The sequence below is a fragment of the Protomyctophum parallelum genome (genome assembly GCF_964188405.1).
Source record: "Protomyctophum parallelum genome assembly, chromosome: 21".
Classification (NCBI taxonomy): domain Eukaryota; kingdom Metazoa; phylum Chordata; class Actinopteri; order Myctophiformes; family Myctophidae; genus Protomyctophum; species Protomyctophum parallelum.
This window is the reverse complement of record NC_139713.1, coordinates 14,007,718-14,034,501: the sequence shown is the minus strand read 5'-3', so window position 1 is coordinate 14,034,501 and position 26,784 is coordinate 14,007,718. Positions and strand designations below refer to the sequence as shown.

General features: G+C 41.2%; 1 protein-coding gene across 1 annotated transcript; it reads left to right on the top strand.

Annotated features, from left to right (window-relative positions):
* On the top strand, positions 1 to 26,784 carry camkk2 (calcium/calmodulin-dependent protein kinase kinase 2; the record flags this gene model as incomplete). Its single annotated transcript, XM_083793786.1, has 16 exons — positions 1 to 164; positions 1,237 to 1,566; positions 3,331 to 3,378; positions 4,277 to 4,330; positions 6,142 to 6,193; positions 7,210 to 7,343; positions 9,595 to 9,631; positions 9,964 to 9,985; positions 10,988 to 11,076; positions 15,812 to 16,011; positions 16,187 to 16,240; positions 16,805 to 16,878; positions 18,162 to 18,249; positions 19,929 to 20,060; positions 21,957 to 22,060; positions 26,712 to 26,784. Exons 1-16 carry the CDS (start codon positions 93 to 95, stop codon positions 26,782 to 26,784), a joined length of 1,563 nt encoding a protein of 520 aa, XP_083649912.1. The 5' UTR covers positions 1 to 92.

The window sequence follows — 26,784 nt, the reverse complement described above, 5'->3', positions numbered from 1 at the left end:
CCTCACAACAAGCCCTGCCCGATCTGCTGTGCAGCTGCCCTGCTGCGCCTGCCCCTCTGAAGGCGCAGTCTGCCTGTCCTTCCCCGGACCCCATGGATTCCCTCATCGTGGTCACAGAGTATGAACCCAGCACGCCGTCTGGAGAGGCCGGGGACGAGGAAGAGGTAAGACAACGTTGTCCCAATTAATAAGGCCTATTCATATAGTCTGGATTTTCGGTGGTGAGGTGACCACCACCGCTCCGGTGGTGAGGTGACCCACCGCTCCGGTGGTGAGGTGACCACCGCCGCTCCGGTGGTGAGGTGACCACCGCCGCTCCGGTGGTGAGGTGACCACCGCCGCTCCAGTGGTGAGGTGACCACCGCTCCGGTGGTGAGGTGACCACCAGAGCGGTGGTGAGGTGACCACCGCTCCGGTGGTCAGGTGACCACCGCTCCGTTGGTGAGGTGACCACTACCGCTCCGGTGGTGAGGTGACCACCACCGCTCCGGTGGTGAGGTGACCACCACCGCTCCGGTGGTGAGGTGACCACTGGAGCGGTGGTGAGTAAAAACAGAGAGAAGGGCTGGGGGCGGTTGGCGGTGGTTTGCTCTTCACCGCGGCTCAGTGACGTCATGTTGTAGTTCGGTGGTCACCTCACCACCGAAAATCCATACTATGAATAAATAATGCTTTAGGGGGGTCTTATCAATATATTTGAGCGTCGTAATATTTTGGTCTGTATGGATATTCGAAAACTATTGATTTTGTATTCATATTTTATAAGCCCCTTTTCCACTTTATAGTACCCTTTTCTCTTTTCTCTATCGTTGCTCTCATTTAGTATTCCATAGGCCATTAATTATTAGGGATGTCACAAAAAAAACATTGAAATTGAAAAAAAAAAAATCTAAGCAAATCCGATGTGAAGATTGCACTCTGTAGTTAGGTAAAAGAGTACAATGTACAAGCTCACAATACATTGTGAGCTATTTTGCTATTTTCAATAGACTAAGTTTGGACACATTTTTAACTTGTGAAGTGGACATTCTGCAATATGAGTACTTTTACTTTTAGTACTTTAAGTACATTTTGATGCCGATACTTTTGTACTTTTACTCAAGTACATTTTCAATTCTGTACTTTTACTTGTAACGGAGTAGTTCTAAATTGCAGTATTGGTACTTTTACTTAAGTAAAACAATTGAGTCCTTTTTTCCCACCACCACCATTTTTACATGACTACAAATCTCACAGGTTGAAGACATGGACAGCTCCGAGACCCCCGAGCCTGCGTCCTCTGGGGCCCCCACGCCGTTCCACGCGACGACGGGGCCCCCCGACGGGGGCCTGTCGCCGGACTCCCACGAGCAGAGGGGACGAATGATGAACCTCTCGGACAGAAAGCTGTCCCTCCAGGAGGCGCGCTCCTCGCAGACGGCCGCCACGTCGCCCTGCACTTCCCCCGGGCTTCTCAACGGGCGCTACATTTACCCCTGTTCTCCCGTGGCCTCGCCCCACTCCTCTCCCCGCATGCCTCGCAGGCCGACCGTGGAGTCTCACCGCGTGTCCATCACGGACCTCCAGGTAAAGGAAAAGGCCAAGCAACAGTTCCATTCCACTAGTAGGAATAAACACGCCATCGGGGAGGTTTTAAGGCATTTATTGACAGTGAAGAAATGGAGGGATGAAGGAGGGATGAATGAATGCGGAATGTGTAGGTTCCGGGGGGGGGGGGGGGGGGGGGGGGGGGGTCGCCGACCCTGGAGTCTTTGGGGAGGAGGTCGAATGGCACTCGTCGTGTGGCGTTTGTCGTAAGGCGTTCGTCTTACGGTGCGCATGGACGATATCCCCCCCCCCCCCCGCAGGAACCTGATAAGGAGAGGAGAGTTTTGTTTTAATCGTTTTCATCCACTTTTGGCGAGGTGGATGTAGTAGCTCCTTTGGGGGGAGCGGGGAGAGGAGCTGCTATGGAGGTGAAGGGGTGGGGTGGGTTTGCCTGTAGGAAGGCGGCCAGTGTGCGACGCAGCGAGGCGGGCGAAGCATGGAGGATTCTGGGTGGTGCTGGGCAGGTATAAATGGGGACAGGTAGATTGATGTGAAGGGCGGAGAGTGGCGTGAAGGGCAGGGCCAATGTGCGTTTCTCCTCCTCCCGAACATCAGTTGTTCCAACTCCATCTACAATCTACAAGCTCATAGCGCGCCACCGAGTGGCGCGCTACGAGCTTGTAGGTCTGCTATTTTTGAAAAATCGTGAGAATATGTATTTCAGTTTGCCTATGAATCTCCCACCACTAGTGCTAATGTAAGACCTCTTTATGAGCACAAAGAAAACCCTGTATGTATGTATGTATACCGTGTCCTCCACACATCCTGCTTTTATAGAATCCCAGACACCTGTCTCTCTCTAGACTTCATAGCAGCAAAGATCAGCAGATAGGATTACTGTAAATAATTTAGCTCATCTGCAAGATGCTTTGTGTCAATGCCCGTCTTTGACGAGTCGTGTCCTGATTTGCCAAGGTCGTGGTGCTCTTCGGAATGTCTTGTTTAAAAAAGGACAGCGTAGCATGATGGGAATGAACCCATTTAGGCCTGAGGACGATTCTACAAATGCCTTCTAAATTCAGTTTTTTATGTCAGTGGTTCTCAATATTTCATGTCAAGGACGCCCAAAAATATGTTGTTCCAGGGACCCTTCCCCCCCAGAAGCAAAGTTAAAGCAAAGTTAAAGCTCGTAGTGCAGCTCTACGAGCTTGTAGGTCTGCTATTTTTTAGAAGAAAAAAAACGTGAAAATGTAGTCTTTGAATATATATATTCCTTCAGAGCAAACGTTTTTAACTCAAATCTTTGCTTCCTAGCCCCCATTCTGGGCGGGAACCCCTTTTGGTGTTTTACCCCTTCAGGCCGGGAACCCATTTTGGGGTTCTGTACAGTATGTACAGTATTCAAAAAAGTAAAAAAGAAGAAAAAAATGATACTGCTATATAAACATTTGAAGTTTTTCGTCAGGCCTTTTTAGAATCGGCCTCAGGCCTAAATGGGTTAACAAGGAGAGGTCTCTTGAATAAACCTACAATCTTTGTAGGCTTATTCAAGTACTACTATCCTTTAAAAAAAAATCTGTATCATTTACTTTTACTCTTTATATTTCGCTAAAACAACAATGTTTGTTGCACCAGTATAAATTGATTGGATTATGTCGGGTTTAGTGAAGACAATTTCAAGCCAAGATGCACATCTAGGCTATCAAAACAAGGCTAAAATGGTTGAGAAGAGCATCTAAAAAAAGAAGGAAAAAAAGCCCTTGACATCCTATTTTTTCCTTCCCTGCTTTTCTCTCTCCAAAGGACTGTGTGCAACTCAACCAATACAAGCTGAAAGATGAGATTGGAAAGGTAAATATCACCGTCAGAATTATTATCATCGTTTTATTTCTGTGTTCTCTTTCCATTGTTCCGTCTCTGTCTCTCTTCCGCTCCACCTACCGTGTCTCTTATACGAGGCGGATAGACCGGTAGTGAAATGTGGCGCTTTGACTTGTCCTCGTTTCCCCAAACTCTTTGTAAAATACCAGGCCAAGGAAGAGCTTGTATAAATAGATCTCTCTGAGGGTCGTGTGAGGCTGAGAGAGTAGAGAGAGAGAGAGAGAGAGTAGAGAGAGAGAGAGAGAGATAGAGTGAGAGTATGTGTGTGCGTGTGATGTCGAAGAATCAATATCAATCACTCAATATAACAAACAGATGTAGGATAACAGAACTAACTTGTGTTTTAGTCAATGGTGCCTTTCAGGTCTCTGCCTCTCCCAAATAGGCTTCAAATCGAACTAACTAAAAATGGAACCATTGTGGTTCAAATGTTACACTTGGTTTCATTAACACTTGGGATTAATCTGTTTTTGTGGCTGCATGCATGGGTTTTTGTGTACATTCTCAGATTCCCTTCTCTACAAACTGGACCAAGGGAAGCTTCATATTATAGTGTAAATTCCGGGAATTTCTTTTTTAATGAGAGAGATGATTAGAATTTCTCGGTTCTTGGTTGGAAACAGCTGGTCCTCGTTGAGTGTACTACATCAACCCACACACATTACATCTCTTTTGCTTTGGAGTGATTGAAGCTTGTGTGTACTTTTGCGCGTGTTTGTTAGTGTTTAATCTCATGTGAATTTCTAGATTTGGATTAGAGCAGCGCGAGCGTGTGCATGTGCGTGTGTGTGTTCGTGTGTGAAGAATTGACAGCTGCTGAATCTCACACTTCACGTGATCCGGTTTCCCCATCTTCTCTGACAACTAGGGCTCCTACGGTGTTGTCAAGCTGGCATATAACGAAGACGACAACACTTACTATGTGAGTCCTGCGCATGCACGCACGCACGCACACACACACACACGAACACACACACACACACACACACACACACACACACACACACACGCGCACACACACACTCATGTCTCTCGCTGTCATACGCTCTCTAACAACACTCATCTTGTCACATACTGCACGCGTCGCATACATACATAAATGCATGTCATTTCTACCTTTCCATTACCCCGACTCCTCCACGTACCACATACAGTAGTTGTACCTACAGTTTGCAGACACAGAAACCAGCACGTTTACGGATTTAATGTGAGTCTCAAACACGTGAGACTGGTTACAGTTAATGTGACTACTGGGTTTGTTATATAAAACACATTCTAGTCTAGCTTCCCTGTGTGTGCCCGATGACAGCACACTTAAAGGACCACTTCACCACTTTTCAACCTATCTTCATATATGGCGCAATTCTTTTCTACTCTGTCTGTGTCCCATGAGAGGGCTGTGGGCAGTTCAGAAACCGTCTTCCAGTGACATCATCGATGGGGAATACAAGCCAATAGAAACTGCATGCTTACTAGTCCTGAAAAGTCGCAATGCTAAAATGGAAGCCATCGTTCTCACGATAATGAAAACCTAAACATTTTTGTAAAGAAATCTTGTTTAAAAATAATCTGCCTAATGATGATGTCACTGGAAGACGGTTTCTAAACTGCCCACAGCCCTCCTATGAGACACAGACTGAGTAGAAAAAAATCGTGCCATTTTATCATGATTCTTTAAGCAAGCAACAGTTACCCTTAAAACTAAGAAAATCGCTGAATGTTTTTTTTCTTTAATTTAATTTAGTTTACACCGTACACATGTAAAACAAACGGCATAAACAATGTTAGTTCGCCTCTTCTACAAAACATGAAAGTTACTGTCGCGCGTGCCAAGCTGTCATTCTCTTGTATTATATTATATATTGTTATTATTTATTATTTATTCATGTCTGTTGTCGGTATAGGGCAGGCCTATCAGAGGCATAGGCGGGGGCGTTACCATGTCCATGCTCAGACGTAGAATACATTTAGCCAATGGGAAAGCCAACTGGACTAGCACATGAGTGACGTCAGCCAATGAGAAAACCAGTTGGACTATAGAGGACTAGCTTGCACATCGAATAATCGAAAGAAAAAGAAAAGAGTAACATATTGTACATGTTTTCCCTGTAGTATCAAAGTTAGGTAAAGCTTTTTAAGTTCCATATATAGCTACAGCAAAAAATAGTTTTTGTCACGGCATCAGTGCTTAGAGTATATATATACCGGTATATACAGTATATATTAATAGAGATGGCACCGGATTTCTCAAACCCATCCACTTGCATTAAGTTGCTCAAAAGCGCATGAGGCGATTTCACTCCTCCTTCCGGGTATAGGAACAGAGTGCATTCTGGGCTGGGTTGGGCATCGTGAACGCGCTGGGCCGTTGACTATCATTGCACGCGTTCACGTGTGAAACATAGCGTTCACGTATGAAACATAGCGTTCACGTATGAAACATAGCATTCACGTATGAAACATAGCGTTCACGTGTCATTGCCGCAATAACATGAACGTTGCGCAATGATATACCAAATCCGGCCACAATGTCCATTTCGCCTCAGGGTTTCCCTCCCGGTGCCGTCTCTATTAATAATATATATATACTCTACAAGCATCAGCGTGAACAAATCATTCAGCTCCATATATATGGGCATAAGAGGGACAAGGACCGACAGACATGTCTTTTTCCCCTTCCTCCTCTGCCTGTCCAACTGTCTGTCTCTCTGTCTCTGCGTCTCTCGCCTGTAGGCCATGAAGGTTCTGTCCAAGAAGAAGCTGATGAGGCAGGCAGGTTTCCCAAGTAAGTTTCCGATGGCCATTTAAAAAATAGCAGACCTACAAGCTCGTAGCGCGCCACTCGGTGGCGCGCTATGAGCTTGTAGATCTGCTATTTTTCGATAGCTAAAGCATAGCATGATGCTAACACCAAAATGGGTTTTAAGCATTACGTTATACTTTAGCTATTGAAAAATAGAAGATCTACAAGTTCACAGCGCGGCTGAGTGTCTGCTATTTTTGAAAAATCGTGAAAATGTGCCACAGATCTTTGAATATATATTCTTTCAGAGTTTCAGTTTTTAACTCAAATCTTTGCTTCTGGACTGGAGGGTCACTGGAACAACATAATTTTCAGATGGCGGTCGGTGGCATATTACAATTTATAATTATAATTTTTTGGGGTCCTTGACATGAAATATTGAGAACCACTGATGTAGAAACATGAGGTTTTTCAGAAAAAAATACATTTTAAAAGTATTTATTTAAAATGTTCGACGTCAGGCCTAAATGGGTTAAGTGCAATTTTGAGGTATTTGTGCTATACTTGAGTGTTTCCAATTTCCAATACTTCTACTCTACTTCTACTCCACTACATCTCAGAGGAAAATATTGTACTTTTCCTCCACTACGTTTATTGGAAAACTTCAGTTGCTAGTTAGTTTGATTATTATTATTATTACAAAACATACATTAAAAGCCCTATATACATATTTCGGCCATTTGAAAATAGCCGATAGATTCAAAAGTTTTCGAAAACTGGGACATTCTGCCCAATGGATACTTTCCACTTTTGGTACTTTTAAGTACATTTTTTGATGCCATTACTTTTGTACTTTCACTCAAGTACATTTGGAATTCCGGACTTCTACTTGTATAACAGAGTAATTCTGTATTGCAGTAATTGATACTTTTACTGAAGTAAAAAAAAAAAAAAGTGAGTACTTTTTCCATCACTGCTGATACTACAGAAGTGTTTGTAACAACATGGACATTAGCTTAGCGACGCTCTCTTCCCCCCTCTCCTCCTCTCCTCTCTAGGAAGGCCCCCGCCGCGCGGAGCTAGAATGGCCCCTGAGGGCCCCGCTCAGCCAAAGGGGCCCCTGGAGCGGGTCTATCAGGAGATCGCCATCCTGAAGAAGCTGGACCATCCGAATGTGGTGAAGCTGGTGGAGGTTAGCGGAAGTAAAACGCGGAACTTCATTGACATGAAACCGTATGAATGTGATTGATTTTTTGCAGTGGCGTGCACAGATAGACACTAGGGGGTGCTAGAGCACCCCCTGCCCTTTTGGCAATGTGCTCTAAAAAATAAATAAAATAAAAAAACTTTTTTTTTTTTTTCTTAATTTGTAGTGTGTGGACCATGGTGACATTGATCAAATCTTGATAAAAAACGCGTCTACTATATTATTTAGGCCTATGTTTTATTATTTAAAGCTATGTTTCTATGTCAGTGGTTCTTCGATTAAAAAATAAATAGCAGACCTACAAGCTCGTAGTGGCGCGCTATGAGCTTGTAGATCTGCTATTTTTCAATAGCTAAAGCACCAAAATGCGCTGCACAAGGTGCCCTTTTTTTACTTGAGCACCTGCCCCTCTAAATGTCTGCACGCCACTGATTTTTTGTGCACATTGTGCGTTTCAGTCGGATCGGTCGGCAGTGTGGCGTTCGGTGTTGTTTTCGTCGACTAAAACTGTGACTGTGACCTGTTTTCACAGACGAAAACTACATGGAAACTAAATGAAAACTAAGCTATATATGATGACTAAAACCAAGACTAAATGTATCGACAATTTCGTCAAGTAATCAAAACCAGACTGAAAATGTTAGGAAGGGACTATAGTGGACAAGAGGTCCAGTATGAGTAATTTTACACAATGCGTCGCGCTGTAGATACATTTTAGTCGACTAAATCAACCGTACATTTAGTCGACTGAAACTAGACTAACACTAAAACATTCCAGGTGACTAAAATGTGACTGAAACTAAATGAAAACTATATTCAAAAGACTAAGACTAAAACTAAAATCAAATAATTTTGCTGCCAAAAACAACACTGGTAGTGTCACTCCTTGTTACAATATGGGGCGGCGCTCGCTCAGGGGTATAGAGTTGCTGGATGGGAACCGCAAGGTTGCCAGTTCGAACCCTGCTGTGGGCCCCCCCAGAGTTAGTGTCGAAGTGTCCTTGAGCAAGACACTGAACCCCTAATTTCTCCTGATGTGCTGGTCGGTGCCTTGCATGGTTCCCTCCGGCATCGGTGTATGGATGTGTGTGTGAATGGGTGAATGTGTGAATGGGTGAATGTAATGCACCATCTATGTAAAGCACCTTGGATAAAGGCGCTATATAAATGCATTTACATTTACAAGAAGCTCGATGCATGTTTGAAGCCGCGGAATCTATTTTCCTCGGTTGTGACGACCTGCCACAATCGGCTGTCATTTTGCAAACGGCTTCAAATACATACATTTACTGTAACGGAGGCCAGCGTGATAGCCTGATGCGTTTCATGTTACACAATTTACCGTACATGAGACGAGAAGATAATCATGTGGACATCTTCTCAACATAATTTTGTGCAATTTATTATCCAGAAAGTAGAGAGAAATTACTCCAACGTCTTGTTCCTGCATCAAAAACCTTTAAGATTATTGAGTTTTTTCATTGCTTTGCTGGACCAAGCGTTCCGTCGTTGCCACGACAACAAAGAAAGTGTTATATAATAGGAGGAAAGGAGGCACCGGAACAACGAGTTTAAGCCCTTATTTTATTATCCGGGTGGAAGTATTAAAAAAAAGAAGCGACAATTAACGTTTTCGATGTTTCAGTCGCGTCTTCGTCAGGTCATGGCCATATATCATATATATATATATATACCGGTATATATATATATATATATATATATATATATAGTCATGCCACAACTTAGCTTCAGAGGAGTGTGAGAACAAAACGGTATATGTTTGTATTATTGCGTTGAACAATTGCGTCCAAGTCGATAATACCCGAGAGAGATGTCATGCCGGTATAATAATGACAGCTTCACAGCAATGCTTAAAATTCCACCCGGCCTTATAGGTAACGTGCTTATAGACCTAGTGTGTAGTAGTGTGTAATTATTATGCTTTTGGGCTAATTATGCTTGGGCATACAGTATTGTGTGTATGTGTGTTTGTGTGTGTGTGCGTGCGTGCGTGCGTCTGATCTAGCTAGTCATACTGTAACAACATCACCATGTGTTTTATATGAGTATTTGTGATTAAACATTTCAGAAGCTACAGTATAGTCTGTGTTCCTACAGGATTCTTTGTGTTATTACTATAACTATAGTTCGGTGTTTCTTACTGAGGATTCATGCATTCCCCCCCCCCCCCCCCCCCTCATTTCCATCCCTCTCCACGACCCCCCCTCCCCCCCAGGTCTTGGACGACCCCACTGAGGACCATCTGTACATGGGTAAGCCCGCCTGCCAGCCAGGCCAGATTAATCCATCCTGACCTGAGATCCGATTCTAAAAATGTCTTCTACATCCTGACGGTTTTCTGAAAAAGCCATGTTTCTATATGTCAGTCGTTCTTCGACTTTTCAAAAATAGCAGACCTACAAGCTCGTAGCGCGCCACTCGGTGGCGCGCTATGAGCTTGTAGATCTGCTATTTTTCAATAGATAAAGCACAACATAATGCTGACACCAAAACACGTTGTTTTCAGCGGATGTATTCACATATGAGAGAAAAGTCCTCCGTTTGCACTAAACGTATACCTTTGTGTTTCCTCCCCGCCGCACAGTGTTTGAGCTGGTCAAGCAAGGGTGAGTTTGCTGGTAATCTTCTGGTCACTGTAATGCAGTGGTTCTTAACCCATTCTGACCTGAGATCAGATTAAAAAAATGTCTTCTACATCCTGACAGTTTCCATTCTGACCTGAGATCAGATTCTAAAAATGTCTTCTATGTCAGTCGCTAAAGCACGACATGATGCTAACACCAAAATGGGTTAAAGTACCTGAGGGAGGGAGTTCCCCCCCCCCCCCCAGCTAAATGATCATTTGGAACCAAATGGACCCTTATGGGTCGGTAACTCAGAGTTAAAGGTATATTCAGTGATTTCACTCAAAAAACCTTAGGTTTCGTTTTTGGCTGGGACCTAAGCCTTTCATCCAATCAGGATAGAGAGTCAAAAACGAGGTTTTTTTTTACCCCCAGGGGTTAACTGGGGACAGGGAGGAACTCCTTATATGGTCAGCACACTCTATAGTAGAGAGGATTATCGCAACAAAACAAAAAAAATAAGTGATATTTGAATTAAGTGAAATCACTGAATATACCTTTAAATTAGCATTGATTTTACAATATAAATTTGGGGTCCCAGAGATAGAAATGATATTAAATGGACGTCCGTAGACTAATGCCTAATGACTAATGTCAAACTGGGGGGGGGGGGGGGTCCTTGAAATTAAATGGGTTGAAAATCACTGCTAGAGCCATAAAAAATCTTCTCTCATTGGGGTCCCCCCGTGGCATATCTTTTCAAATGGGGGTCCGTGGGCTAATTATATTGTCGACTTGGGGGTCCTTGGCATGGAAACGTTTGGGAACCACTGCTGTAATGAATATAGAAAGCAAGAACAGAAGAAGTTTGGTTTCGTTGAGTGATGTGGCCAATTGAGTGATGTGGTCAATTGTGTGTGTGTGTGTGTGTGTGTGTGTGTGTGTGTGTGTGTGTGTGTGTGTGTGTGTGTGTGTGTGTGTGTGTGTGTGTGTGTGTGTGTGTGTGTGTGTGTGTGTGCGTGCATGCGTGCGTGCAATACTCAGGGCTGTGATGGAGGTACCAACAGATAAACCGTTCAACGAGGACCAAGCTCGTTTTTATTTCCAGGATCTGCTCAGGGGAATTGAGTTCTGTGAGTCTACCTGACTTCCTTCATTTCCTTCTCCTTATTCACTGTTTTCTTGTGTCGATAAGCCGTATAGGGTAATACAATGTCCTTTTGCCCAATCTGAATGGTATATGGAGCATGCAGATCAAATCAACGAATCGAAACGATTCAATCGATCAATGCTATTATACATATAGATACATACATAGGACAAAACAACATAATCTCATACACTAACCACTGCGAACTAAACCTCGAAAAACATCACAGCCTTAGGATGACAATAAAATCCAGTAATAGAATGACAATGTAAACACTACGTTCAATGCAGTGATTGCTGAAATACAATCATTCACCGATAACAAGAACAGACACAGCTTTGAACATAAAGGCAAGGTTTACCAATTTCCTTAACCCATTTTGGCCTGACGTCGAAATGAAAAAAAAAAAGTCTTCTAAATCCTCCAGTTTTCTGAAATAAATATTTTCACGACTTTTAAAAAATAGCAGACCTACAAGCTCGTAGCGCGCCACTCGGTGGCGCGCTATGAGCTTGTAGATCTGCTATTTTTCAATAGCTAAATTATAACATAATGTTTAAAACACCAAAAGGGGTCTCCAAGAGGTCCCCGGTCAAAACGGTTGACAACCCCTGGTCTACCTCAGGGGTTCTCAACGTTTTTGGCCGGTGGACCCCCGGAGATGCTTTGGCAAGTGTCTCGGGACCCCCGCCCCGCCCCCTCCCGACCCCCAATATAAATTGACTGCTACAATAACCTTAATAATAGAGACAATACACCATAAATCAGGAGTGGGCAATTATTTTTCCCAAGGGGCCAAATGAGAAACAGAAAATATTTTGGAGGGCCGGGCCAAAAGGCTGAACTTAATTATGCATAATATCAATTTTATTTCTATATAAATAGCAGTAAATGGCATTGTTTTGCAAAGCAATGGTAAACTAAATGTGAAACATTTGACTCAAATTATAGGCAGAGTGACTATTTTACATCATGATGATGTACAATAAGAGCACCCCTCACTTCACATGGGTGTGATTTTTTTACTTTCTACTTGCACTCTTGCAGGCTTGAGACGTTTCCTTTCCCAGTTGAAAACTATGTTTTTGTTTAAGTTACAAGTCCTGTAAATACTAGCATTTTCTTTTAACAATGAGAACATTAGAGGTAGCTCTCTTAATAGTTCCATTCGGAGGACACTGGAGGTGCCACTTTCACAACCCATGGTGCGCTGCTTACTATCGCAACCATTAAACAACGACGTTCTGAAAACAATAATAAGCCGACCAGTAATGGTATTGTTGAGACTTGGCAGCCTGGCAGGCGCTGTATGTTGATGTGTGCACGTTCGTTCTGCCAGATTTACTTGGTGGTACAACGGTGTCGATCGACTCGTGTGCTGAAAACAGACGATCCACAAGCTCACGGCGCATCGCCCAAGCTTTCTGAACTTCAGAAGCATGCCACATTCTGGGCGCAACAACGCCATACGGCAGCATCTTAAAACATCTTAACTTTATTGGCGAGGCGGGTTAAATAACGCAATGAAGCATAATGGGATTTAACTTGTCCTCCTGCAAGGAAGTTTGGTAATCAAAGCATGCGCCTGCGCCTACCGTGTTGTGGAGCTGCATGATTCATGGCTATTTGTATTCACCGACGTAGTCAACAATAAATCCAAAAAGCCGACATTTTCGCATATGAGGGGGGTGAAGGAAGAAAGACAGGTTCTCAATCACACGCAATTCATGTGCACAGTTGACGTGCAGATTGTGTGAACTGTGAGAATGCATGGGCTTCAAAATAAAAGTGATGCGGTTTTAGTCCACCCATAAGGTAATTAGAAAGTATGTTTTATATTCGGATAATCGGATTATCAAGTAATCTTTCACGGGCCGGTCAGAGTCAGCCGGTGGGCCGTATTTGGCCCGCGGGCCGTACAATGCCCAGGTCTGCCATAAATGAATACTGAAACTAGATATAATCATTAGGGAAGGTGTATGCATGTACTATATGTAAACTCTTCATTTCCATTTTCCAGCCATTCAGTTGCAAAAAAAAAGTTTTTTTTGGGGGGGGGGACCACCCAAAATAATTTGGCGACCCCCAGAGGGGTCGTGGCCCACGGGTTCAGAAACCCCTGGTCTACCCTAACCAACCGACCCAGTAAGTAAAGAGGATTCATTTTTTTTTAGAAATCTTGTAGAAATTACAACCATGCTCTGGAATTTTGAATTCTAAAATGTATACAAACTATTTCCAGTACCTTTACCTTTTTTCTGAGTGCGATTGTAATGGGGAAAGTAATTCCCGGCGCATATGCTTTTTTAAATGTCACGGTCAAAGAGGAGGCTTGCCGCATGCGTTCATTTCTTTCTCGCACAACATTAGCAGGAACAGTGTGTGAGAGATTCTTTCCGTTAGTAGGATGATAATAATATGGCGTCCTGCTGATATCTGTGACTCACTTGCTGTGTTTGTTGCATATTTAAAGACTCCTCCATGGGGGGGGGGGGGGGGGGGGGGGGCATCACACCCCAAACGATATGTTTATGCATTTCAGCAGTTTGACCTGTTCCTATATTTAACGTGGGGAATCAAGACATGTTTCTGAGGTACTGGCATTGGCATTGTTAGTACTGATAATTAAATGTAAGTGTAAGTACATTGTATTAAATGTACATTGTATTAAATGTACATTGTAGTACATTGTTAGTACTGATAATTAAATGTAAGTGTAAGTACATTGTATTAAATGTACATTGTATTAAATGTACATTGTAGTACATTGTTAGTACTGATAATTAAATGTAAGTGTAAGTACATTGTATTAAATGTACATTGTATTAAATGTACATTGTAGTACATTGTTAGTACTGATAATTAAATGTAAGTGTAAGTACATTGTATTAAATGTACATTGTATTAAATGTACATTGTAGTACATTGTTAGTACTGATAATTAAATGTAAGTGTAAGTACATTGTATTAAATGTACATTGTATTAAATGTACATTGTAGTACATTGTTAGTACTGATAATTAAATGTAAGTGTAAGTACATTGTATTAAATGTACATTGTATTAAATGTACATTGTAGTGCATTGTTAGTACTGATAATTAAATGTAAGTGTAAGTACATTGTATTAAATGTACATTGTATTAAATGTACATTGTATTAAATGTACATTGTATTAAATGTACATTGTAGTACATTGTATTAAATGTACATTGTATTAAATGTACATTGTATTAAATGTACATTGTAGTACATTGTATTAAATGTACATTGTATTAAATGTACATTGTATTAAATGTACATTGTAGTACATTGTATTAAATGTACATTGTATTAAATGTACATTGTATTAAATGTACATTGTAGTACATTGTATTAAATGTACATTGTATTAAATGTACATTGTAGTACATTGTATTAAATGTACATTGTATTAAATGTACATTGTATTAAATGTACATTGTAGTACATTGTATTAAATGTACATTGTATTAAATGTACATTGTATTAAATGTACATTGTAGTACATTGTATTAAATGTACATTGTATTAAATGTACATTGTATTAAATGTACATTGTAGTACATTGTATTAAATGTACATTGTATTAAATGTACATTGTATTAAATGTACATTGTAGTACATTGTTAGTACTGATAATTAAATGTAAGTGTAAGTACATTGTATTAAATGTACATTGTATTAAATGTACATTGTATTAAATGTACATTGTAGTACATTGTAGTGCTGATAAATGTAAGTGCTGCCTTTATATAGTGCTTCTCTCCAACATTGTTGTTTTTGTCGACTAAAACTAAGACTAAAAATGTCTGTCGACTACCTTTTTTCACTGACGAAAACTAAGCTATGATGACAAAATGTATTGACAATTTCGTCAACAGCTAAAAACTAGACAAAAATGCTAGGAAGGAGACTAGTGGACAAGAGAAGTCATTTTACACTTGGTCACCAGGCCAGGGTGGTGGGGAGGAGGGTTGAATACCATCATATTCAGTACTATTTATTTTATTTATCTATTTATTATTCTGTATACATTACTGTACTACTAATACTGTACTTTTTCTGCATTTATTCTCTCATTTACTGCATTACTGTATTGCACTCTGGCTAGACGCCACTCTTCATTTCATTGTCAAAGTATTTGTATATACTATACAGTGCAGTGACAATAAATTTAATCTAAATCTATCTAATCTAAACTAAAACTGGTGGTTTTAGTCACCAGGAATGTCTTAGTGTTAGTCTAGTTTTAGTCGACTAAATGTCATAAGATTTTAGTCGAATAAATCTACAGTTGATTTAGTCGACTAAAATGTTGGCGGGCCTTGATGACGTCGTAATGACTGTTTTTACACATGCTGAAAATAGCCGATCTACAAGCTCACAACACGTCGCAGCACGATGCGTTGTGATCTTGTAGATCTGCTATTTTCAGCATGCAACCAAGTGTAACATGACTTATTCTGGATGTCTTGTCCACTAGTCCCTTCCTAACATTTTAGTCTAGTTTTTATTTGTTGACGAAATTGTCAGTATATTTGGTTTCCATTTAGTTTCCATTTAGTCTTCGTCAGTGGAGAAAAAGTAGTCGACGAACGACATTTTCCGCCTCGGTTTTAGTCGACGAAATCCACACAGCTGACAACAACGTGTACTAATGATGTGGGTCTCCGTATATATCTCATTTCTCCTGATCCAGTGCATTACCAGAAGATTATCCACAGGGATATCAAGCCCTCCAACCTGCTGGTGGGAGAAGACGGTCACATCAAGATCGCCGACTTCGGGGTCAGCAACCAGTTTGAGGGGACCGACGCCCTTCTGACCAGCACCGTGGGAACGCCCGCTTTCCTCGCCCCGGAGACGCTGTCGGAGACCAGGAAGAACTTCTCCGGCAAGGTGAATGGACATTATTGCTCGCTAGCAATTATTGCAGGCATTATTGTCTGGACATTATTCAGAGTGCCGTTTTCCAGACAGCCTGCACTTATATGGACTACTTTACTTGGGGGAAAAAGATGTGGGCAATAATGTAAGTTACGTTATGTAACCCAATTCTTCATTTGTCTTCTAGGCTTTGGATGTTTGGGCCATGGGAGTGACACTTTATTGTTTTGTTTTCGGAGTGGTGAGTTGACATCTTCACATTGACTCGTTAATTAAAACCATTTAGACCTGAGATTGCAGATTCTAAAATATGTCTCCTAAATCATTTCTATGACATAGAAATGATTTAGGAGACATCAGTGGTTCTCAAACTATTTCATGTCAAGGACACCCCAAAAACTATTCTGTAATTGGCTGCCGACCCCCATCTGAAAATATGTTGTTCCAGGGGGACCCCCCCCCCCCCCCCACACACACACACACACACACACCGAAGCAATTTTCTTTTTCGCTGTGAAAGAATATATATACATATATATATATATATATATATATATATATATATATATTCAAAGATTTACGCCACATTGTCACGATTTTTCAAAAATAGCAGACCCACAAGCTTGTAGCGCGGCACTCAGTGCCGTGCTACGAGCTTGTAGATCTGCTATTTTTCAATAGCTGAAGTATAACATAATGCTTTAAACACCAAAAGGTGTTCCCGCCCTGATTGATTTCTCGCCCCGAATGGTGACCAATTCAGTTTGTCTTCCATTGAAAACGACTTTCTTCTGGTTTCATCCAGTGTCCATTTATGGACGAGCGGATCCTCAGCCTTCATCAGAAGATCAAGACCCAGCCCGTAGAACTGCCAGAGCAGTGAGTATAATAAATAATCCTCCCTGTCATTCACTGTACATGCAATACAGTACCACTAATGTCTGCCCTTTTGTTCCAGTGAATGTATATATATATATATATATATATATATATATATATATCGTTGCTGTCGGGATGAAACCTCATAACTCCATTTTTGAGGTTTTTTATTTTTTCTCTTTTTTTGGCATAAATCAGTGCTATTTTACACAGACCTTTACGTCTGTGTGTTGTTTCGGAAATATTGAACCAATGGAAAGTAGTAAAAAAGTGCTTTGGACCTCAAAATGTCTGCTAAAGCAACTAACTCCACCACCTCTCCCACCTCTCATGGAAGTAATTGACAATATATAAGAGTTACAACACCAACTTTGATGAGGCTGTAATGCTTCGTTTAAAGAAATATATATGGTTTTCTTTATTTCCTGAAAAAATTATATTTTTCATTTTCCTGAAAAATTAACATTTTGGAGTTGTGATGAGGTTTCCTCCCGACAGCAGAGAAATCTGACATTCTGTGTGTTTTAAGTTTGTGGAACGCTGTAGTATCCTTCCTGTTTTCAGAATGACAATCCACCCACACCCCCAAAGCTGGATTGGAAAATAACATTCATTTTTGGAAGATATTCGTAGGAGCAACATCCTTAGTTCTGAATTGACTCATTTAGGCCTGACGTCGAAATTTTACAAATGTCTTCTAAATGATGAAAGCTTTCTGAAAAACCTCATGTTTCTGTATCAGTGGTGCTCAATACTTCATGTCAAGGACCCCAAAAATGATATGTAATTGGCCACCGACCCGTATCTGAAAATAAGCAATAAGATTTGAGTTCAAAACGTTTGCTCTAAAAGAATATATATTCAAATATTTGCGCCACATTTCCGCAATTTAAAAAAAATAGCAGACCTACAAGCTCGAAGCGCGGCACCGATTGCCGCGCTACGAGCTTGTAGGTGAGCTAAAGAATAACATAATGCTTTAAAACGCCAAAATGGGTTAAATATGTCATGCGTGTGGCATGGATTGAGAGAGCGATCCGTTCTCTTCATGCTGACTGTCATGCTGGGCTGGTCAGGCACAGATATTGCAATGTATTTCAGTGTTGTTTTCGTCGACCAAAACTATGACGAAGTTTTTTGTCGACCACCTTTTTTCACTGACGAAAACTACATAAAAGGGGGGCACACGGTCACTCGTGCCGTCGGTAAAATAAAATGTTACATACGTACAGAGATGCACGAAACTAAACTAAACCTAATACTAATACTTCCTGTTTCAACAGTGCTGACATATCAGACGACCTCAAAGATCTGCTGCTGAAGATGTTGGACAAAAATCCAGAGAGAAGAATATCAATCCCACAGATTAAGGTTAGCATCATAAGATCCAAAGACAATTATTTTATTTATCTAGTTTATTAGTCAATACAATACAATACAATACAATTTCGTAAATACAAGCGGCCGAAATGAGTTTTCTTTGACGGGAGGCTGGCATCTCCCTTAGAGATAGGGTGAGAAGTTCAGTCACGCGGCAGAGACTCGGAGTAGAGCCGCTGCTTCTTCGCCTGGAAAGGAGCCAACTGAGGTGGTTCGGGTATATCTGGTTAGGACGAACCGAGAGAACTGTCCATGGCCTCTGTGCCAGTGTTGATTTCGTCGACTAAAACTAAGACGAAAAATGTTCGTCGACTACCTTTTTCCACTGACGAAAACTAAATGGAACCTAAATGAAAACTAAGCTATGACGACTAAAACTAAGACTAAATAAACTGACAATTTCGTCAACAAATAAAAACTAGACTAAAATGTTAGGACGGGACTATAGTGGACAAGAGATCCAGTATAAGTCATTTTACACATTTTACGCAATTGATGCATGACGCGTTATGAGCAGACTTTCAGCAAGTGTAAAATCAGCCATTACGACGACATCAAGGCTCACCAAAAGTTTTAGTCGACTAAATCAACTGTAGATTTAGTCGACTAAAATCACATGACATTTAGTCGACCAAAACTAGACTACGGCTAAAACTAAAATATGAATTTGCTGCCAAAAACAACACTGCTCTGCCACACTGATAGCAAGACGTAGAATATTGTTGGGATGGAAATCCCCAACTCCCCCTTCAATAGCTATGTGGCTTAAGGATATTATGGGGTTTTTAAAATTGGAAAAGATCAAGTTTACAATAGAGGTTCAACAGAAAGGTTCTTTTCTAGCTGGCAACCATTTATTAATAATGAATTGCATTTTTATAGCGCTTTTCCAAGTGCTCAAAGCGCTTTACAATGGTTCATTCATTCATACATTGGGAGGTGAAGCGGCGAACAGTCGACGCCAGCGTCTTCACTTCCCACATTCACACACCAATGGTGGCAAGCTCACACCAACCAACTCATTGGAGGCAATGTAGGGTTCAGTGTCTTGCCCAAGGACACTTCGACATGTGGACTGGAGGAGCCGGGATTCGAACCGCCGACCCAGGGATCATTGGACGACCTGCTCTACCTCCTGAGCCACAAAGTATTACCTACTTTGAGAATTTGAGAGTACTTCCGACAGACTAATTGAGTCAATACTATACTAGGTGTTATTTCTTTTGTTGCTTTCTCATAATGATAGAATTGTCTATAACAGAGGGTGATGTTCCGATTCAACGCAATCTTCTCTAACATAACTTGTGACTATCTTTTGAACTCGAATAACCCAACTTATAATTGTATTTATTTTAGTTTTGTTTATTTTAGTTTTTTTGTTATTTATATTGTTTTTGTCATCTGTGCTTAACTTATGTTGTGTACTACTGTACAAATATGCATGGTTGTTGTTTTTGTATGTCTCTACTCAATTATTATTGTTAATTCTTTATATTGTTTTAATGACGACGATAACTGTGGGGGGAGGGATGGGGCGAGGGAGAAAATGGAGGGGAAAAAAATTGTATGTTCAAACTGAACTTAAATTGTTGAAACCTGCTACCAATAAACATATATTAAAAAAACAAAGAAAACAACACTTCTGCTCTGTGCCTCATTTTTATGTCCAGGTTCAGCCGTGGGTGACGAGGAACGGCGCGGAGCCTCTACCGCCAGAGGACGACAACTGCTGTATGTTGATCGAAGTGACCGAAGAGGAGGTGGAGAACTCCGTCAAACACATTCCTAGCCTGGCCACAGTGGTAAGATAAAAAAAACAATGCAAGAAGGGTGCTATAGTCCGGCAGCCGACAGGCTTCTTATGTTTAAACCCATTTAGGCCTGACGTTGAAATAAATTAAAAAAAAGTCTTCTGAAAGAATATATGTTCAAAGATTTTTGCAGCATTTTCACGATTTTTCAAAAATAGCAGACTCGTAGCGCGCCTATGAGCTTGTAGATCTGCTATTTTTCAATAGTTAAAACACCAAAAGGGGTTCCCGTACAGAATGGTTTAGGCCTGATATCGGAAAAAAGAAGAAAAAAAAAGTCTTCTAGATCCTGACAGTTTTCTGATAAACCTAATGTTTCTATATCAGTGGTGCTCAATATTTCATAATTTTCATGTCAAGGACTCCCAAAGATTATGTGTAATATGCCTCCGCCACCCGTCTGAAAATATGTTATTCCAGGGACCTCAGAAGCAAAGATTTGAGTTAAAATGTTCACTCTGTAATAATATATATTCAAAGATTTGAGCCACATTTTCACGATTTTTCAAAAATAGCAGACAAGCTTGTAGATCTGCTATTTTTCAATACCTAAAGTATAACATAATGCAATAAAACACCAAAAGGGGTTCCCGCCCAAAATGCGATGAAGTGGGAAAATATTGTGTATAGTATATACATACATTCACGAATCCACTTGCTGACCGGCTGTCACTATTGGGCAATTATTTTTTTATAGGGGGTTTCTTGTGACCCTACCATTAACATCCTATGGCAGGCAAAAATGTCAAACTTTCCTTTTGCTTTAAGTAGCATGTGTGACATGTCAAACTTGGGGGGTTTTCATGATTCTGAATCCATTCCAAGCTTCAGTTTTGCACAAATGTGATGAGGTCAGCACAAAGGTGATGAGGTCAGCACATTTTGGGCAAGTGACTATGGCTGTTTTTAGCCCAACGAGTGTATTTTGTGCAAAACGTAATGCTTGTAATGGATTCAGAATCATGAAACCCCCCCCTAGTTTGACATGTCACATGCTACCTAAAGCAAAAGGAAAGTTTGATATTTGACATTTCTGCCTCTCATAGGATGTTAATGTTAGGGTCATAAGAAACCTCTATGAAAAAGAATTGCCCAAAACCGACAGCCGCTCAGCAAGTGGATTCATGAATGTATGTATATAGACAATATTTCAGGCCAATAAAAAAAGACTGTATACCAAATTTCCGACCCTTCCACCTCGGCTGCCGGACTATGCTCTTTAACCCATTCTGACCTGAAATCAGATTCCAAAAATGTCGTTCTTCGATTTTTTCTTTTTATTAGGAAGATATTATTTATTCAGACAAACATTGTGTCACATTTTGTTGAATTGATAATCTTGACATCCACCGGACCAGAGATACTCTGGTGAAATGTTGTTCTCTAACTGAGCAATTATTATCTCTGCAAGGTTTAGTTTTGTGTCCCTGTCTCTCTGTCTCTGTGTCTGAGAGGAGATATATCTTATCTGCCCCGGCGCAAAGCAAGCAGAGAGAGGAGAGAAAAAGAGATGCATGTACAGTATAATATCTCCATAAATAGCCTGATTTAGAATGTGTTCTTTTCTCCCATAGATGACGGAATGCAATTTTCCTTTCAGCAGTTTGCATCTCCTCCAAATCCATCATTTAAATTCCATCATACCACTATCAAAATGAAGGCACGGCTGCCTCTTAAAGGCAGTGGCAGCCGATACTAATTGGTTTAATGAACTAGCCCTTACCCGTTGTGAGATATTGCTAGCAATAGTTTGAGCAGATTCACAATTTTTACCTTTCTGTGCAGGTTTAAAGTGAACACTGACAAATCGATTTGTCTTTGGCAGAATTCATGCTATAGAAGAATCTTCAGGAATGTGTGTTTGTTCTATGCCCTCTTTATTTACAGATAATGGTCAGGACCATGCTAAGGAAGCGCTCCTTTGGGAATCCCTTTGACTGGGGACGCCGAGAAGACCGGGGAAGCCTTTCAGCTCCGGGGCAAATGCTCACGTAAGGCTCAATTCTTAATGTAGCTTAATGTAGCCATAGCCACCTACAGTATTGTTTTCACTGCACCTACAGTACACCGATCAGCTGCCATACAGCAAGGCCGAGAATGTGAATATCTTTCCCCATTGGTCACCGACAGCTATGTTTAGTTTTGTGAATTCATAATCTGACCTACAAGCTCGTAGCGCGCCACTCGGTGGCGCGCTATGAGCTTGTAGATCTGCTATTTTTGAAAAATCGTGAAAATATTTATTTCAGAGGAATATTTCAGGCCTAAATGGGCTAGTCAATCACTAGACATGCACACCGCATTACTGAGCGCCAATCCCGTGTCACGTGTTTGCCCACACGGTTGATGCACAGTAGCACACCACACAGAGAGAGAGAGAGAGAGAGAGAGAGAGCACACCCGTGACACGTGGGCACTCGTTCTTCGATTTTTCAAAAATAGCAGACCTACAAGCAAGGGTTCCCGCCCCAAAATGGGTTAAAGCCATTCTGGACGGGAAGCTCTTTTGGTGTTTTAAGCATTATGATATACTTTAGCTGTTGAAAAATAGCAGATCTACAAGCTCATAGTGCGGCACCGAGTGCCCCCGGTTCAGTTCTTCTTGGTTCTTACTAGTGCATGAGCCAGATAAGACCTCACAAAATTGGAACATTGATTGTGAATTGAATGGGCAAAACCATACTATATACCCATATTAAATTGTTTATAGGATCAATATATGATAACACTCCACAGTAGGCTTTTTCGTATTTTTCAATTTCAGAATATTTGTAATACAATAAATCATTGTCTTTGTGGAAGTAATCAACTGGGGAAGTTTAATGGTGATCACTATTAATTACATTTTTACCTATTCAGCTGTAGGTGAAAATTGCAAAATGTGTGATAAATGTGAAAAGGTTACTCCTGTGGAAGGATTATCATGTATTAATTTACTTATATTAACCCTATAAACTATTTTTATATGGGTATGGTTTTGCACGCTCAATTCATAAATAGTTAACGTTCCAATTGTGGAGGTCTGGCTCATGGACTAAGAATCAAAAAGAACCTGAACAGATTCCCAACCGGTGGAAAAGGGGCCAGAGAGAGACACACACACACACACACACACACACACACACACACACACACACACACACACACACACACACACACTGATGTCAATGTGTCCGTGTATCTATTAATTGTGAGGCGTGCCTCCTGGCGGAGATTTGCATTCCACTCAGCACCTCTCTCGTGCTGTGTGGGATTATGTGATATTACAGCTTTAATAGCTGTCATATCGATGTAATTATCTTGACATCAAGGTCATGGTGAGGGATTAAAACCATCCTGTGAATTAATGGAGCAGACTTAATAAGAAATAATTGGTGTCGACCACGACAAGTCAAATAGTACAAACGTGTTCAGCACATTTACCTTGCATGTTTTCTGTTCTTTTAGACCTTACTTCTTCTGTACAGGTACCGTAGTAAGATACATTGCACCGTTTAACCCATTCTGACCTGAGATCAGATTCTAAAATTCTTCTATGTCAGTCGCTCTTCGATTAAAAAAAAAATAGCAGACCTACAAGCTCGTAGCGCGCCACTCGGTGGCGCGCTACGAGCTTGTAGATCATGACGCTAACACCAAAATGGGTCCCCGCCCAAAATGGGTTAAACAAATGCATGTTTATGTGCGTCCGTATTGATAAGTGATGCTCTCTTCGGTCATGGTGCTCACAGAGTTGTGCTTGGAAGCAGTGTTGTTTTTGGCAGCAAATTTCTATTTTAGTTTAGTCTAAAATAGTTTAGTCTTTGGAATGAAACTTCTAGTTTTAGTCGACTAAGATTTTAGTCAACTAAATCTGCAGTCCATTTGGTCGACTAAAATGTATTTTGGCGGGGCCATGATGCCGCCGTATTGGCGTAATTTTACACTTTTACGGATCGGCTATTTTCAGCATGCAACCAAGTGTAAAATGACTTCTACTGGATCTCTTGTCCACTAGTCCCTTTCTAACGCTGTAGTCTAGTTTCTATCTGTTGACGGAATTGTCAGTATATTTAGTCTTAGTTTTAGTCATCATAGCTGTAGTTTTCATTTAGTTTCCATTTAACTTTCGTCAGTGAAAAAAGGTAGTCGACGAACATTTTTCATCTTAGTTTTAGTCGACAAAAACAACACTGCTTGGACCTTGGAAGGCACAGATCTGTATGGTAGACCTTTACTGTCTCTCTCCTCCATCTCCTGCCCACCAGCAAAGGCAGAGGAGGCAAAGTGAAATACTGCTACGTTCATTGTAACCAAAGAAGGTAAAGACGGATATATTAGGACTGTGCCAGCAGCCAGCACTTGGCCTGCCTATTTTAAAACTGTGTGAAAGTAGCACGAAATTATACTTGCACACAGAAAAGGGTGACTTTGACCAACTGTTAAGCCTGAATCCTACCGTCCTTTTGTGAGGAACTAGGGCACGTGGAAAGTCTGACATACACACTTCACAGCGTGTTCATGTCTCTCAAGGGTTCTGTCTCAAAAACGTGGAAACACCTTGGGCCTGCCTACATGAAAAAAGGCATCCTGATGCGTTTGACATGCCTTTGAAAGTGAAACGGTTGATGTCAGATTTCCATCCTTACAAAACAATAATGACGGTAAAATAACTTCAAAGTCACCCTTTAAACTAAAGGATACCACCAATGTTTTAATTTTATTTTTTGGGGGTTTTTTTTGGTTCCATTGATTCAAGTAAGAATCAAGAATCAAGAAGCCTGGGCCGTGGCTCAGCGGTCCAGGCACCTTGGCCGGTGGTAGCCCGAGTCTGGCAGTGTGCCGCGGGCTCGACTCCCGATCCCGGCGGCCTTTACTGCATGTCACCCACCGCCCCATCTCTCTCCCCCGTTTCCTGTCAGCCTATACCCTATCAAATAAAGGCGAAAGCCGCAAAAAAAAATGCAAACCAGTAGTGGAGGAATCTGTGTATTTGTTTGGCTCCAAATAAACATGTTGTCCTGTAATAAATTAGCCATATAGTTCCATTTTGTCAGACTAGTAGTAGTAATTACCGATCCAATTACTTTGATTTGGACTGGCATCATGATCTAAGCCAGTTAACGTGGTTTGAAAAACATTTAATCACAACAAGGCTATAATACTACAGACAGAGGTGAGCACGCTTTGCAAGAGTGACCGAAGTGAACTGCAAGGCATGTTGTGAAGCTCTGTCTGCTCTTATATTGAGTACTGTAAGTTATGTTTTTTTTGTTGGGGGACAAAATTATTATTACTATAGCCCTTAATACCCGTTGTGAGATATCCCCCGCCGCGGGGGGTACTGCGCCCTGGGTGCGTTTTTCGCATTTTTAATTCACTAATAAATTAATTATTAATTTGTAATTTGTTAAATTGGACAAAAGGGCTTCGTTAAGACCATTATTATGGTCAATGCTTGTGTGAAAAGTGGGAGCGATTGGTGCAGGCGGTGAGGAGATATGGTGGTGTTTCTGACAGACAGACAGACAGACACACATTCAGACAGACATTGACTGAATTATAGTATGATGATGATTATTATTATGGTGTCAATGGAACCAAATATTTTATTTTAAGCAGCGGTATCGTTTAAAGACCATGGGCATGACATGGGGAACTGATCGTTTCCACCATGGTGTAGTGGTCAAGTAGTCCAAAGCTTCAGAGCCATGTTGAGTTTACTGGACATGTTGGGCCGGGTCAATACCAGCCCATGTCGCCAGTGTTGTTTTTGGCAGAAATTTTGATTTGAGTTTTTAGTCATATAGTCTCTTGAACAGTTTTCACTTAGTTTTAGTCACATTTTTTTTTGGCACCCGGAATGTTTTAGTGTCAGTGTAGTTTTAGTCAACTAAATATCACAACATTTTAGTCGACTAAATCTACAGTTGATTTAGTCGACTGAAATTTATTTTGGCGAGCCTTGATGCCGTCGTATAATGACTGTTTTTACACTTAGACACAAATAGCCGATCTACAAGCGCTGCGACACGTTGTGATGAGCTTGTAGATCTGCTATTTTCCAGCGTGCAACTAAAATGACTTATACTGGATTTCTTGTCCACTAGTCCCTTCCTGACATTTTGGTCTAGTTTTTATTTGTTGACGAAATTGTCAGTACATTTAAGTTTTAGTCGACGAAAACAACACTGCATTGTCGCTTACTGACTAGTGTCAGGTGGTGGTCATGCAGACCCGCCATCTCTTTACTTTTTACTTAGTGGTTAGGACTGTTTTGACCCAAATAAGATTCGCTGCATGTATGAGCATTAGGTGAAACTGTGACATGAGCTTGGCTATAATAAGAGCACACACAGTAATTGCTGCCTGAACAGTTCTGCAATGTATAACTGCATCATTTTTATCCTCTTGATATGTATTCCTTTGCATGTGACCCCATAATAACATAACATTGTGTTGTATCCTTTTCTTGTCCTTGACCAGAATATTCAGCGAGAGCTTGTCCGGCTATCGTTCTCACTGTGCATCGTGTCTCACATTACGTAACGACACAAAGACTCCCATCGGTTTCGGTGGGCAAGGGGCAGGCATTATGCTTGCGCTCGTCTCTGCTGTATATATGTATGACAATTGACAGGACATGTTTTTCTGGTTACCTAGGAAACAGGAGAGCGCCGATGGCACGAGAAGTATGGACCTGCCGTATGTGGGCGAGGATGAAGCTCTTTCCTGA